The sequence below is a fragment of the Arachis stenosperma genome, chromosome 10, assembly GCF_014773155.1.
Source record: "Arachis stenosperma cultivar V10309 chromosome 10, arast.V10309.gnm1.PFL2, whole genome shotgun sequence".
Lineage (NCBI taxonomy): Eukaryota > Viridiplantae > Streptophyta > Magnoliopsida > Fabales > Fabaceae > Arachis > Arachis stenosperma.
The window spans coordinates 1963786-1979858 of NC_080386.1; the positions used below are offsets into that span (position 1 = coordinate 1963786).

The 16073-nt window shown below is 35.1% G+C and overlaps 3 protein-coding genes across 3 annotated transcripts; all 3 read right to left on the minus strand.

Annotated features, from left to right (window-relative positions):
• Positions 1–327: 327 nt before the first annotated feature.
• LOC130954926 (GDSL esterase/lipase At1g28590-like) lies at positions 328–2604 on the minus strand. The gene is made up of 5 exons (XM_057881696.1): positions 2221–2604; positions 1927–2157; positions 1194–1342; positions 834–1107; positions 328–750 (listed from the first exon to the last, which is right to left on the minus strand). Exons 1-5 carry the CDS (start codon positions 2471–2473, stop codon positions 494–496), a joined length of 1164 nt encoding a protein of 387 aa, XP_057737679.1. The 5' UTR covers positions 2474–2604; the 3' UTR covers positions 328–493.
• Positions 2605–4257: 1653 nt separating this feature from the next.
• On the minus strand, positions 4258–6231 carry LOC130955288 (GDSL esterase/lipase At1g28610-like). The gene is made up of 5 exons (XM_057882122.1): positions 5871–6231; positions 5380–5610; positions 5085–5233; positions 4678–4951; positions 4258–4541 (listed from the first exon to the last, which is right to left on the minus strand). Exons 1-5 carry the CDS (start codon positions 6157–6159, stop codon positions 4309–4311), a joined length of 1176 nt encoding a protein of 391 aa, XP_057738105.1. The 5' UTR covers positions 6160–6231; the 3' UTR covers positions 4258–4308.
• Positions 6232–8363: 2132 nt separating this feature from the next.
• LOC130955287 (pyruvate decarboxylase 1) lies at positions 8364–11540 on the minus strand. Its single transcript, XM_057882121.1, has 7 exons — positions 10933–11540; positions 10658–10821; positions 9789–10350; positions 9479–9567; positions 9269–9386; positions 8868–9056; positions 8364–8768 (listed from the first exon to the last, which is right to left on the minus strand). The coding sequence occupies exons 1-7, from the start codon at positions 11362–11364 to the stop codon at positions 8598–8600; spliced, it is 1725 nt and encodes a 574-aa protein (XP_057738104.1). The 5' UTR covers positions 11365–11540; the 3' UTR covers positions 8364–8597.
• Positions 11541–16073: the final 4533 nt, after the last annotated feature.

The following is a 16073-nucleotide window of genomic DNA, read 5'->3' on the forward strand; positions in this document are numbered from 1 at the left end:
CACGTCCAGTTTCAAATAAATGGAGAACGAACAGAGCTTCCACCTACAGTGCTACCCCCACCCATTATCGACATGAGTAACAGCCCCCAACGGAAGAATGAGGAGAGTGCGATGAACAAGAAAAAGAGATGAAGTTTACAAAAATTTGGGGATTTAAGGTTAGGTATAAAGAAAGGGACTAACGTGGGTACAAATTGAAAATTGGCCAGCTCGGATAGTCATTGGACCCTTCCAACCTGGCAAACAGAGGCCACGTCAGTGCTCCAGTGATAACTCATCACCAAAAATATGCCCAGGAATCACTTTGAGTGCTCGGAGCTTTATCTAAAGGACTAAAATAGGGAAATCGGGATCTTGAGAATTATATCGAGTATTTACGCAAATCTCAGGACGACTATGGGTATTTTACTCATGAGTCACAAACAATTCTTATTAAATGACTAAAATGATTCACTCATTCGTACAGAGTAGACTGCCCTTTCATAATAAGACATCAAGAGATGCTAAGATTATCGTGATATCCGACGCTGGCATTCATGGAGCACAAGGAACCAAGGGCAGAGTATGGTCCTTTGACTAAAGCTTGGGCAATCAATTTATGTGTGGCCTCGGTCAAATGAATACCATCCCATACAATATAATGAGAAGGATCATCACAAGCAAGCACCCCTGGCTCCCCACAAGTCGCTGATGAATTGTAGTTGTACGGACCACCATTTCCACAGCAGGCTTTCAGAGTCTTCTTAAAACCTGTATTGCCATCAAAATACATCTATTAGTCACGGATTGTGAAAGCACACTATGAACTATGAAGGGTTCAATATATATAGTACCAAATTTTGTGGGATCACTAAATAGTGGCAAAGCAGCATTGTAATAATCAGCATAGAAGATATTGACATGAGGATAAAGTCCACGAAGGCTTTGTATTTCATCTTGGAGCTTCTGGTTGAAATATTGAGTGAAGTCATTTACCCACTTCAAGCATCCTGTTGAGTCATATTGGCTTTCATCTTGGGTTTCATATAGTGTTAAATACATTGCACTGCATCCTATTGGCCAAACCCCAGGAACCATCACTGTGCGAGCCCCTAGACCAATCAACTCCTGTTGTGACACACAGCATTTTAGTTTTAGGGATTTATCAAAATATCAAGTAACGTATTAAGGTAACATATGAATATTAATCTTACAGTGATGGGTGAGCTTATTGCATGGATTATTTGTGGAACGTATGACTTAACCTCTGCTATGCTCCTTTTTGCAAAGAAGGGAAAATTGAAGTCATTCCCTCCAATTTCACCCACAACAAATAGCGAATCCCTAAGAATTTGTTCACAGCCTGCCAAATTCCTTAATAATTAAGAAAGAGTATGATAAAGAAATAAAAGATAAACAAGACAAGAATTGAAATTGAATAGAAATAAAAAAGATAGATTGAAATTGAGTATAAAGAGAATCATTCTACTTTCTATCCAATTTCTTGATGCAACAAGGGATAACTTGTGAACGTCATAGTTTGGGAATTGAATCAAATGAACTCCTCAACCTTCTACTCAATTTTCCGATGCATCAGTAAAGGGACTCCTCAACCTCAATTGTCCACACCATGATTTTATCATGAAACCAAAAAGGGGTTTTGAAGTCTCTAAATCGTTCTATGACGACTACAATAACTAAAAAGGTATTTATAACCTCTTATTGGATTAAAACAAAGAAAACCCTAAAGTCCATAAACATAAGGCCCAATCTAATAATTAAATAAACGAAATCAAAATATATTAAATTACATTAAAACATTCTAAAAGTATAAACTAATATTTTCTAAATAATACTTGAACTATTCGTATCACGAACATTTGAAACACGTATAAGAGTAATACCAATGATAAACAACAAGAGAGAATAGAATTGGAAAAGTCGTACTTGTGGAAGAAGTGCAGAGATAAGAAAGGAATTGGTTGAACCAATTGAATTGAACAGAGAGAGTATAATTAGTAGCACCAGTTTGAACACCTATATCCTGGAAGAAAGTGGCGTCCAAAGCAGTGGCTCCAATGACAGCAAAATTAACAGCCTGACCCACACTCCAATCTTCCAATTTACCGTTCTTCATTCCAATGTAGGGTTTCACGGACTGAATCCCCAAATACTCAGCTGCAAACAAAATCCATCAAGATTGTGTATAGATATGAAAGAGAAGAGAAGAGAAAATGTTACCAATAAAATCAATGATGAGGCGCCCATCGGAGCAGCGACCGGAAGGATGATGGAAGTGGGTTTTGCCGTACGGCGGGAAGAAGCAGTGTTGGTCGGTAGTTTGATGACTGAAATACAAGTTGCCGGTGTCGGTAATGGAGTCACCGAAGCTGAAGATGGATGAGTAGCATGCTGAACCTGTCGCTGCCTCAGCAACTACTGTCATCAATATCACCATTAACGCACACCAGCTTCTTTCTTCAAAGGCAGCCATTACAATGACTTTAGTGTCGTCAGTGTTGGTTGGTGCTTTGGTTGGGGGTTGCACTACACAATTTATTTTTTTTCTCGATAAAAAAAGGAAAAGAAAATTGCATTGGAGACAGAGACATCAACCCCATGTGTATTTTGTGCTAGGAATTAAGTCTTAAATGATCCCTGAAGTTACCTCAAGTTTAATTTCTAAAGTTAATAGTTGCTATTTTTATCTATGAAGCTGCACTTTAAGATCTATAGTCGTTCTTTAAGCAATTTCTGTTAATGGTGCTATCGAAAAGCTGCTGTGAATTCTTTTTGATATATTGGCAAGCCTAAACACCTTTATTGTGTTAATTTGGCGCTTAATTTGTGGCACATGACGTCATTTTATAGGATGATTACTAATTTAGTAATTTTAGACACTACTTTAAAACTTAATTTTTGTATACGTTTCTAAATTTTAATCTATTTTTCTTCTAAGCATTTATATAATTTTTATGTAATTTTCAATAACATATTTTTAATATATATTTAAAAAAATATAGATAAATAATGAGAATATAAAATAAATATTTTAAAAATTTAAAATTTTTATATTTTTAATAATTTTTTTTAATGTTTTGAGGGTATAAGATAAATAAATCATTTATATAAATAAGGGATAAGTATTATTTTGGTCCCTAATATTGAGGGTCAGAATCGAAACCATTTCCAACGTAATTTTTTATTTAGAATTATCTTTAACGTTTTTTTTGTATTAAAATTATCTTTTTTAATAAAATTTTTAATTTTATTCCTAAACTACTACCCCTATTTTAACAAAAAATTATAAAATTAAAAAAAAGAAAAGAACGCATGGGGGGAGAAAGGAAAAAAGGTACACAAAGGGGGGAGGGGAGTGAATGGGAAAAGGGGAAAGGAAGAGGGGGAAGGGGGGACGGCGCCGGCGAAGCTTGAAACTACCGTCGTCGTTGCCGTCGCCGAAAGAAAGAAGATAGGAGAAAGGGACTGCGACGGGGAGAAGAGAAGAGAGAAAGGAGATGCGCCAGCGCTGCTAGGGGCTCGTCGCCGCCGTTGCGTCGTCATTGGGAGACTACGCCGCTGAGCCGTTGCCGTTGATTCACCCACGAGCTGTCGTCGGGAAAGTGCCGGTGGTTCTACTTCGGCTTATGCTGTTATGCATCTGTTTCTTCTTCTGAATCTGCTTCTTCTGCATCTACTTCTTCTTCTTGCTTCAGTTTCTGCTCTTTGCTTTGGCCTCTACTTTTTGCATCTGCTTAGACTTTTGCTTGAGTTTCTGCTTCTACTTCTTTTGCTTCTGTGACTTCTTCTGTTTTTACTTTTAATTCTGATTTTAATTTATTATTTTTTTATTTTATTGTTGTTGTATGTTGATTTGGTATTGTTGAATTTGTGTTAATTTATTGACTTGTTAAATTTGTGTTAATTTCATTGATGTTGTTATTCTTGGTAGTGGAGGTGCTGGTACTGGTTGTGATGGAGGTAAAGATGCTCGTGGTGGTGGAGGATATTTTTATCCAAAAAAATTAAAAGGATGATTTTAATACGAAAAAAATGTTAAGGATGATTCTAAATAAAAAATTACGTTAGAGACGGTTTTGATTCTAACCCTCAACATTAGAACCAAAACAATACTTATCCCTATAAATAATTAATTTGTTGTTTGATATTGAGCGTATGCCCTATGGTATACCTAATATAACTGTTTTCCGTTATAAAAGAATATAATAATAAACCATTAAAAGAATTATATTATATAATTTAAAAACATAACAAATGGTTAAAACAAGTACAAAGATATCTATTCTTCTTGTGAAGACGGGGCAGTAACTATATTTCTGAATTACATGAAATACCAATTTTAGGATTAGTATATGGTCCACTTAATAAACCTTTGGCAATCCATTTGTATGCTGCTTCGGTCAAGTGCAAGCCATCCCAAGAAATATACTGAGATGGATCCTTACAAGAAATCACCCCCGGATTGCCACAACACACACCATTATTAGAATTGTTTGCAACTCTAAGCGGGCAACAAGCACTTGAAATTGATTCCGTAAATCCTGAAATTGCATGAAGAAATCACATAAATTACTCCAAAAATACTCTTCCATTGTTATAAAACTCGTTTATTTAAAATATATAATTATATATACACATGAACTGAAAAAGATAAGAAAAGATTGAGGACTTATGTACCAAATTGTGTTGGAGTTTGATATAATGGCAACACAGCATGGTAATAATCTGCATAGATGATATTTGTATTGGGATGAAGCACTTGAAGTCGATTCAGTTCAGCATAAAGTTGCTTGTTGTAGTATTGAGTAAACTTGTTTAACCACTTCAAACAACCAGCTTCATCATATTCACTCTTATCTGAAGTTTCATACGTTGTCAAATACTTGAAATTGCATCCAAGAGGAAGGTTTCCAGGAACCACGAGAGTTTGAGCCCCCAAATTAATCAATTTCTGAAAATCACAAGAATCATGAAAGGTATTAGGAAGGCCTTAATGGTATTAATAAGCATGTTATAGCAATTAATTATAATCATGACTTGATGAAACAAAGTAAGTATTTGTCATCATGCACAGAAACTCTTACATTGATAGCTGAAGAAATTTCATTAATCACAAGTGGCACATATGTTCTGACTTCTTTTATACTCGTATTTAGATAAAGAGGATGATTGAAATCATTGCCACCAATCTCCCCAACAAGAAACAACGAGCTTCCAAGAACTTCTTTACACCCTGTTAGATCAAATTAGACCGAAGTTTTATTACTCATAATAAAGTATTGCCGAATAAATTAGTTAAGCAGAGACTTCAATTCACTCGATTTGTATGTATAGTATTTAGATATATATAGAAATATTATTTTTCTACATATAGCATACCTGAAGAAGAATTACAGATGGAAGGGAGCAAGTCCATGAACCAATCTAACTGCACTCTCAGAGAATAGTTGGTTGCAACATTATACATACCCTTCTCTAAGTAGAAGCTAGAATCCAAAGCAGTGGCTCCTGCAACTGCAAAATTCACTCCCTCCATTGGGTTCCAATCTTTAATCTTACCGTTCTTGATTCCCAGATAAGGTTTCAGCAATGGAACACCCATTTTCTCAGCTGCATATACAAACAGCATATCAGAACAACAGAAAATCCACTAAAACAGGAACATTATTAATTAATAGGTGAAAACTCAGGTGCAGTCGACTTCACATGAAGTTGATAATTAAAAGCTGACTGATTTGACTAAATTTTCATCTAACGGCTCTCAGCTATCAACTTCACGTGAAGTCGATTGCACCTAAGTTTTCAGCTAATTATATATACTGGCAAGAAACTAACTAACGGCTATTATGGTTATTTATACTATTAATTACCGATGAAATCGACGATGAGACGGCCATTAGACCATCTTCCAGTTGGGTGATGAAAGTAGGTTTCTCCATAAGGAAGGTTCAATGCGAGAGTTTGTGATGAAGGGAGCGTGTGAGTGTCATAGTAAGCGTTTCCGGTGTCGGCAAGGGAATCACCGAAGCTGTATATTGCTCTGTAGCAGCGGCTTGAGGTGGTAGATGATATTGCTGTGGCAATGGAAATGAAAATGGAGGAAACAGCCACGTGAAGAAGAAGCGCTACTGTCAGAAACGAAGCCCTTGAAGAAGCCATATGCTAATTCTGCTGTGTCAACTCAGTGTTCATGCAAATGCAAAGTGATGATGATAAAAAGGAAGAATGGGCTCGTGCTTATTTGTTAGTTGTGTCCAACGTAACGTGTATGTATATATAGAGATGATGCGGACACTAATTGCATTAAAATATAGTGTTATTTTGCGTTAAAACACTTCACGTGAAGTTATGTGTGAGATTCGTTAAATGATTTGAATTTAATTGATTTAATTAAATTTTTATTTAATAGATTCAGTTGTGTTCAAAATACGTAGTTGGTATAAAGAGAGAGCATATTGCAACTACCACTTCATTCCAATCCCAGGAACGCAACTTTCCTGATTGTTTATTTATCGGTGGGTAACCATTTGATTGGTTCTGATTCAAATGCAGAAAGAGTGCGTCTGTTCTTAGTTGGTGACTCGGTGTTGTTTATAATAATGTAAGTAAAATGACTGTTTTATCCTCATCGTTCTGTTGCTCACACCTAACCTACCTACCTCTATTGTCACTCGCACTTTTGGACCCTGCACGTGCACCTTCCTCCCTTCAGGCTCCGCTGACCAATTCCTTATCTCCTCTCTTTCCCTCTAGTTTCCTAGTCATCAAGATTGCTAATAACAAAAACAGGATAATGCTACCTAGGGAGTCTTAATCGCATGTCTAATTAATTTTTTTTTGTGACTAAATAGAAAAGAAAGAAAAAAAAGAGACAAAACCAATTTAATTGGTTAGGGTTATATCTAAATTTATTAGATATTGAAGTTCACTTCGTGTTTGGCTCCAATTCGAGTGAATATCCGCGCCAGAAGCAACTGGTTTAGCCATACAATTTGCAACACTATTTACAATCCTCTAAATAAAAAGAATAGAGACTCTTCAACACTATTTGCATGTCTAATTAATTTAACTTTATACTAAAATCAACCGTTATTATAAAATACAAATTTATTATCTATTATATATTATTAAATTTTTATAAATAAAATGTGCTATATATCATTTCTTCGTTATAATTAAAATAAAATTTTATATTAAAAAATTAAAGAATTTTTTCGTTCTGAATCCTCTTTTTTCCTTACTAACTTTATCTCTTTTTTATATTATTATTACTGTCTAATTATAATTTTAACAATAAAAATATGAAACATAATATTCTCTAATTACAATTAAATTAAATTAAAGTTTAAATTAAAATATTAAAATTAAAATTAAGATTAAAATATAACTATATTATATTACAAAAAGCAAAGTGAATTTAAGAGTTTGTTTAGCTAATATATGCTCTAAAAGTATAATTTAAAGTTATTTATTAAAAGAAGTTTTCATAGAAAAAGATGTAAATTTTAGTTTTAATATATTTATTGTGTATATAATTATTTATTAAAATAAAAAGTTTAAAATTTCTACTGATAGTAAGTCTAATATATGTCATAAGACACAGGAAAAGAAATCAATCTAAAACAACTTAAGGTTATTTTATTTTGTATTTTTTAATTATTTCTAAAATAATTGAATAGTTTTTTATGTAATAAGTGTGTAATTATAAATATTACATGTATAAAATATATATTAAATTAAATAAAAAACTTTGAGTAATTATTTTTCTAATATTTTTGTATTAAAAATGTTGATCATGAGATTAATTATGACTATATAAGAGAAAGATAAATAAAACAAAAGAAATAAATTCTTTTAGGCAAGTAATATTTTGTAAGACAAGTCAAATATTATTATTTTGATTGTTATTCAGATTAGGATTCTTCTTTAATATAATATAAAAGTATTAAAAAAAAAGAATAGCCGATATTATTTTATAAATACTTTCTTCTTTTTAGTTTTACGACAAAATAAACTATAGTGTAAATGTGTAAAGTTGAATAATTTTTTAAAAAAAAAAAATCAAAATTTCAAAAGAGTTATTTGTTTTCAGCTTTTGTAGAAATATTTTTTAAAAAATCTTTTCATATTAGACATTTTTTTTTTAAATTACGGTTGTAATTAACAAAAAGGAAATATTTAAACATTACCCGCTGTAATTAACGAGAATATTAGGAGAAAAAAATTGTGATTATTAAAGTGGCTTAACCTCTCGTACCCAACAAAAAAGAGTGCTACCTATTTCTTACAGGAGTCAGGAAGAAAGGGGGTAAGATAGAAAAGATTCTACAATGAGTGGAATGATATAATTATATAAATGCCAATTTGCTCAAATTTCAATGTGGATTTTTACGCTCACATCACAAATTTACAATGGCTGTATGCCAGTATCTTTATTGAAGTGAAAATTGGCTGAAGCAGGATCTCAGAATTTTTATGTTACATGCAACAGAGCTTAGTAGATTGGTAAAGCAGGGGGCAACAGCTTAGCAATCTAAGCATCCCCAAGGCTGAAATATAACACAAGAAAATGTACAAATTAGAATGGAGCAAGTAATCTACTGAGGATTTGGGGGGCGGCTATTAGCAGCAGCAACACGGGATCCCCATTCTAACAACTCTTTGCTGGTGTCATCCTTGTGCGCAAATACTTCTATAAAACATAGTGAATCTTTCTGTGCTCCTGTTGCTGTTGCAATTGCTTCTGTTAGATCTTCCTCTGTCCGTACCTACACTCCAAGCATTATAAATAGTAACTCCAGTTAATGATAATGCTCGTAATGATTGTAAGATCACAGTAACACAGGATTGTTTGAGTTTAAGCTAACCTTGGCAGTCCAGCATTTGCCTTCTCCATTATGGATGGCTTCCACAAAGCGAGTGTAATCCCAGTTCTTGATCACGTTGTACGGGCCATCATGAATCTCAACTTCAATTGTATAACCTCCGTTGTTAATGAGGAAGATGATGCTCCTTTGTCCGCTGCGGATCATTGTCGAAATATCCTGTGCCGTCACCTGATAAATAAGGAATATCTTAAATCCCTTTGTGCTTCAAGCATCAAATTGATGTTCCAGTTTACTTATACTGTGTTCAAAATGCAAGTTTTGAACTAGACGTAATTATTAGGCAAAAACAAAACATAAAGAAGACAAAAGAAGTCATATTATTATCAAATGCTTTGAAAGGTCATTTCTGTTGGTGCAACTTGTATAATCTTATTACTCACCTGAAAACTGCCATCTCCAATGCAAGCAATTACACGCTTATCTTTTGCAGCTTGTGCATATCCAAGAGTAGCACCAACTGACCAACCTATGGACCCATATTGCATCTGGAATTCATACCTGAAAGATCAAATTCAGGCACGACAATGTTAACCCCCAAAAAGATAAACGTTGGCATTTTGCTAGATGCAGTTGTAAATGAATTTAAATACCCGCAATTCTCAGGTAGATGTAGCTTCTGACAGTTGAACCATGAGTCTCCAGTTTCAGCTATTACAGCAGTATCCCCACTTAGCATTTCCTGTAAAAGTATGTGTGAGTGGAGAAAAAGTTAATACGTTTTAGTAATATAATGGGAACCACTTGCATAAACTAGCATGATTTGTACGATAAAGTGAATCCTCTGAACTTGCTATGCAGGATATGAAATCTTAGTCATGGAGCAAGTAACAGGTAGAAAAACCTCATGTCAAAAAGAACCATTTGACTTGAATTTTTAATAAGCAGATAAATAGAACATACCTGAATGTGCTTAAATAGAACATTAACTCTAAGAGGTTCGTCCTTCTCTCGCTTCAGAGGAATGCCTGGAGGAACATATATTCGTCGGTAATTCTCCAAAGCTGCACCATTTTTCTTAACCTTCTTAGACAATGCAGTTAAGAAGTCAGCCATGAAAACCCAGCCCAACGAAGGACCATTGCCAATGGTCACGCGATTAGGCTGTACGATTACAGCTTTCTCCTTCTTTATCAATAAGGAGTATCCCACGGAGCTATAGTCGTTGAAGATAGGGCCGATAAAAACATATGCATCAGCAGACTCCACTATTTCGCCACAAAAGGAGGTACTAACAGCACCCCAATATGTCCCAATGAAGTGTGGATGATGCTCCGGCACTAGCCCCTTTCCAGAGGGCATACAAGCTATTGGATATCCACTGGCATTTGCAAACTCCAGAAAAGCCTTCTGTGCCTTTGCAAACCTTAGTTTTGGCCCACCAACAATGACGGGTTTCACAGCTTTGTTTAGAAATTCAGCCGTTGCTTCCACTGCTGCTTCTAATCCTTGCTGATTGCTTACCCTGCACAAATCCAAAAGATATTAGTTTCCCTTAGACAGGATTCACTCTTCATAAGGATAAGATGTGAGGTAACACAATATATGCATATACAATTATACATAACTCTTTCAATCCACATTCTCTCTTAACAAAGAATTACAATTGCATTAGCATGTCATTTAGCAATGAACTTAGCCAGATATGTGATTGTCAAATAACTAATTCAGTAATCAATATATATTTATATAAAAATATATCAGAATTAAGCTAAAAAAGGGGATATTGATTAACAATGTAGAGAAGGCGAGGAGGGGAATAGTATACATACTTAGGTGCAAGGAAAAATGGGACAGGGTCTCTGGAAAAAGTTGGGTGTGGAATCCCAGGAAGGTTGCAACTTATGCTGATGTAAACAGGCTTGCTTTCCTTCAGCGCAGTGGAGATTGCGGTGTCAATCTGCTCATGTGCATCTTCCAAGTTATTCACCACTGCCTGAAACACAAGAAATCATAATCGAGTCAGTTACCTCGAAAAACCAATCAACCTAACAGAATAACACAAGTTAGTTACAAGTCTGCTAGAGTCGGTTACAGTCCCGCGCACCTGAAAGCACGTGATGGTTTGGAAGCAGCGGAGTTCCTGTGAGAAATCGGGTAATCCGATTGTGTGGTGGAGGATCCTGTTGGTGCCGTAGTCGTTGGAGTTGGGTCCGCCGACGATGCAGACGACGGGGAGGTTCTCGCTGTAGGCGCCGGCGATGGCGTTGATAACGCTGAGGCCGCCGACGGTGAAGGTGACGACGCAGGCGCCGACTCCCTTGGAACGGGCGTAGCCGTCGGCAGCGTAGCCGGCGTTGAGCTCGTTGCAACAGCCGACGAGGTTGAGGTCAGGATCGGCGATGAGGTGGTCGAGGAGAGTGAGGTTGAAGTCGCCGGGGACGGAGAAGACGTCCCTGACGCCGATCTCGACGAGGCGGCGGGCGAGGTGCCGGCCGAGAGTGCCTGCGGAGCCGGGGAACTGGGTGGCAGCTTCCATGTGATGTTGAGACTGGAGAAAGTAGAATTGGATTTGATTATGATTAGTTAATTAATGTGATTTGTTTAACCTTGTGTGTATTGGACATTGGTTGGGGTTTATAAGGGGGTTCAAACTTCAAAGACTGGTTTTGGAAACCCATGGGCAACACCTTGGAAGAGGGAAAAACAAAAACTAACTGTGCAAATTGATTTTAAAAGTACATGGTATATAGAGTGTGCTTAAATATTTAGTATGTGCTTGAGACACCTGTTGCTAATTCAGTATTAAATATTAATGATAATCTTTCTATATAATAATACGTAGTTAGCGCATAATAGAACTCATCACTTTTACATTGTTTTTAAGTTTTTAGTTGTTATTCATAGTTGATTCTTCATAACCAAATTGATTGATAATAAAATAAAATATAAAATAGAAACTATTTATGGTTAATGAATATTTTGTATAATTTATTTAATTTAATATGTTTGACCGAATTTGTAATGTTATGTTTCCATACGAACATGTTTGTAAAAGTAGTCAGCCACCTTGTAAAAAGTACTAGTTTTAGTTTTGGACAAATTTAGGAGTATGAGTCATGTGGTGGGTGAAGAGAAATGATGGTGATCCGGATCCCAAGTGGGAAAGATGAATGCACAGCACAGACTATTCCAATTCCATGTACTTGAAATAATTAAATAGAAATTGGAAGGGTTTCAGCTGGCGTAGTCGTGGTTTTGCCGGGTGTGGGTTTGAAACAATAATCATCGTCGTGGCTAAATCCTAGTGTTTCCTTATACCTTTTTTAGCTCTTTAGTCTAGTACAATAGAAATTGAGGTGTTGTTTCAATTTGGGAGTTAAAGCAAAGCTTTACCTTGCCAAAACATATTCCATTAAGTTATAGAGAAAGTCAACAATTTTTCACATGGTGGGCCAAGCATTTTGTACCTATGGAGTGTGGATATTATTCAACATTAGTAGCTTACACACAGATTTTACTAATGCACAAATGATGATGGAAGACTAATAAAAATGGAGATTCCATGGTGACTTTTAAATTCTTGTTTAATTTATTTAAATATGATTAATTTTTAGTAATGAAAAACAAATTATAAGTTGATGCATTCTTTTATATTTATGTTAGATATTTAGTAATAGACACCGTAATAATAATAATTTAGACATAAAATTAATAACAAATATTATACTAACGAAATAAATTTATGTGAGAGATGACATAATAAAAAATTAGCTTAAAGAATAATACCACGATTAATATCAAAGAACCAACTTTATTTAGTTAATATCAATTAATTTTTTAAAATTATTTTATTTATTTTAAAATTTAAATTTTAAATCAAAACTTTTTTTTAATTTTTTTTATATCAAATTGTAAATGTAATCTTTCAAGTACACTTATTAAGTGTGATAAAAAAACAACAACAACAAAACCTTGTTCCACTAAGTGAGGTCAGCTTAAGTGTGATAAAAAAAACACATAAAAAATAAAATAATTAAAATAAAAAATAAAAAAGATTTATTTTCTGTAAATCATATATTTTTAATCATAAATTTTAAATTATAAACATTATATCCTATATCTTCCACAAAATAACAAATTTTAAAATTAAAAAAATTAATATTTACAAATTAAAAATTAATCCTTATATTTTCTTTTTTTTTTTTGACAGAAGGAAACATATCATTCAAAGGAAAGCCAAACGGCACTTACAGATAATAGAGATAAATTAGATCTAAAATTATTAGAGAAGATGATTAGATAAATTCTATGCTGAATTATAAACTGAAAGTAAGTCCAACGTTCGATTACAAAGAATCTTAACCAGTAGAAACATAGACAGATCTGAATCTCTATGATTTCTAAATCAACACTAAAAGTGATGCAACATGTTGAAAAATCCGTTCTTCTTCTCTGCTTAAAGCCGAATCCTCCTCTAGTCTGAAGATATTTCCATGAACAACAAGTGAACTTCAGTGTATACTCCAAGATCTGATAGATCTGTACCAACGTACCCACACTACCCATAAAGGGAGGACAATAAACCACCACAAAAAGGGAGAAAATACACCACATAGGGATATTAGAAAACAGAAATTAAACAAAGAGAAAACTGAAAGAAACCAAAAGAAGAAAAAAGAGAGAGAATAGAGTAAAGAAAAAGGAGAAGAGAGGGGAAAGGGGGGAGAGGGAGGCCACCACCTTACCAAGATAGCGGTGGCGGCGGCAGCCTCCCTCTTGGAGGCCACAAGGGTAAAAAGCTTCAACCCTAGCAGAGAGAAGAGAGTGCTTTTTTTTTTAGGTGAGAAGATTTTTGCTTGTACTATTATTAATCCTTATATTTTCTTAATACTAGCAGAAGGATGCAAGATTCGACAGGAAATGACTGTAGGGAATCTCCTAAGAAAGCATGATCTGCTGAGATTTGGCAACCGAGTCTAGAGAGCATCACCGAAGAATGAATTAAATTTGGGGGCATGCCAAGCCATGAGTGTTGATGATATCCAGTAACATAATGTTTTATTGGTTCTTCATCTCATAGCCTATATTCTTTAGGTACCACAAAGCTCCCTCAGCTGCATCGTCTGCGGCTGTTTTCTTTTTTCGACGAGGGGCACCATAGCACTCTATAATGTTCCTCGATGCATCTTCTATCTCAATAGTAACCTTGAAGGTATACCTGTAAAAAATATCTAGTCAATGAAAATAACAAAAATATTGTTATGATGCACTTCCTTCTGTTTCCTTGCATTTGTGTCTGACAGAGGCAATAAAATAAAATAGGTTGAATATTAGAATATCATGATAAAGCCACAAGGCACAAATTATTAAAATCTTGGATGATGCATGATCAAGCAATCATCAAACAACTTGCCCTACAAAGACTAATGAAGGCAAATTTTGTTACAACTGCTTGGAAGTTGAATGTACATATCAGCTGGATAACTACATGAAAGAGAATAAATCTTGTAAACAAAAATGAAAAGTAATAAATCTAGCGAGTATCATTAAACACTAAAATACTGAATTATTGTGTGAGAGTACGCGTACTATATCATAGCTGGAAGAATTACATTATCTGATGGCATGGACCATCCTGTTTGTAACATTCAAATAGAGGGGGCCTCCAATGGTTTGCAGCACAGATCTCGTACAAATTTGATCTCGCAGGTCTTTTATTCATACCTAGAACCACAAATCAAAGCAATAATTAGGAGCCAGCAACTACAAATCAAAGCAAAAACCAGCAACTACAAAACAAAGAAGTATCCATAACCAGTTACGAAATTAAAGACCAACCACAGCACATTGAAAGTAAAATAATATAAATTTTAAAATATCATCCAAATTAAAACTACTACATCAACCACAATGTTGTAATCTCATCTAAATACAAACTTAAAAGTCAAATAAATAGCAAAGGAAACAATCAAACATGAAATGCCAACATCAAAATTTGTCATCAATAATAAAAATCCGCAAAAATTTGCTCCAGATTTACCAACAACCTAATAACAGATATAGAAGATATAGTGAATGAAAATCCTGTGAGCAAAAATTTAAAGGCTGAGCTAAGGAGAGCTATGAAAATAGCAATAGAAGGCTAGAGAATAATGACGAAGGAGTTAGCCAAGCCAACCAAACTCACCCATCGGAGGTGCCAGAAGAAAGCAATATTGTTGTTCAGGACCATGAACTATTGGAGGAAGATCAAGATAACCCCAGTAAGCTCCAACGCACAAGCTGTATAGGTAGTGAAGATCTTAACACGAGCAAGGAAACAAAGCACGGAGCAACGAAAGACAGAAGCAGAACCATATCAGAATCAAACAAAATCAGTCAATCACTGTAAAAACTAAAATTCAAAATAGAAATTAAAGACAATAGAACTACAAATTATCAATCCTAAACCACAGACAACAATAATTGAAGAAGAAAAATGAAAAATCAAGTAAATCACAAATTCAAAATTATTAATTAACAATATTCAACCATTATTCAACCTATTATTCAACCTAGGAATTCATAGATTAATTAACAATTATTCAACCCATAAGGCCATAACAAGTTCAGAGATTATTCAACAATAATTATTCAACAATTATTGTTAAAAAAAATAGTAAAATACCTAGAAGAACAGAACTGGCGACGGAGGCATGAACAGAACTGGCGACGGAGGCAGGAACAGAGATTGCGTCGGAGGAACAAAGCTACGCGACGGAGGCAGGAGGCGAGCCCAGCGACTGTGCTTCCACTGCTGAGAGTCTGAGACGTTAGCTGGGTGAGGGACCGAGTGAGCTTCGAAGCTCCAACCGGCGACGGCGTCAGGAGCAGTCCGGCGGCTGAGCGAAAGGGAGGGATTGAACTCGCCGGTGTTGAGAGGAACGGCCAGCTCGAGGGCGATGGGAGGGACGAGAGAGGGAGTGTGCTGCACCGTTGGAGAGTTGGAGGGAGTTAGGGTTGGTAGGGTTGGGGTGTTTTACTGAATGCTAAACGGCTGCGTTTTGGCATTTTGGGGGAAAATAAGAAAACTGGCCGGATTTCGGTTCGGTCCGACCAATCGATTCTCGACCAGTTCAACGGTTTGAAAGTGGTTTTAATTTTGTCGGTTTTTTATGTTGAATCAGATCGTAAAAATTACAGTTTGCAGTTAAACCGGTTAAATTGATGGGTACGATCCCATTTTTAGAACCATGATTTTGAATA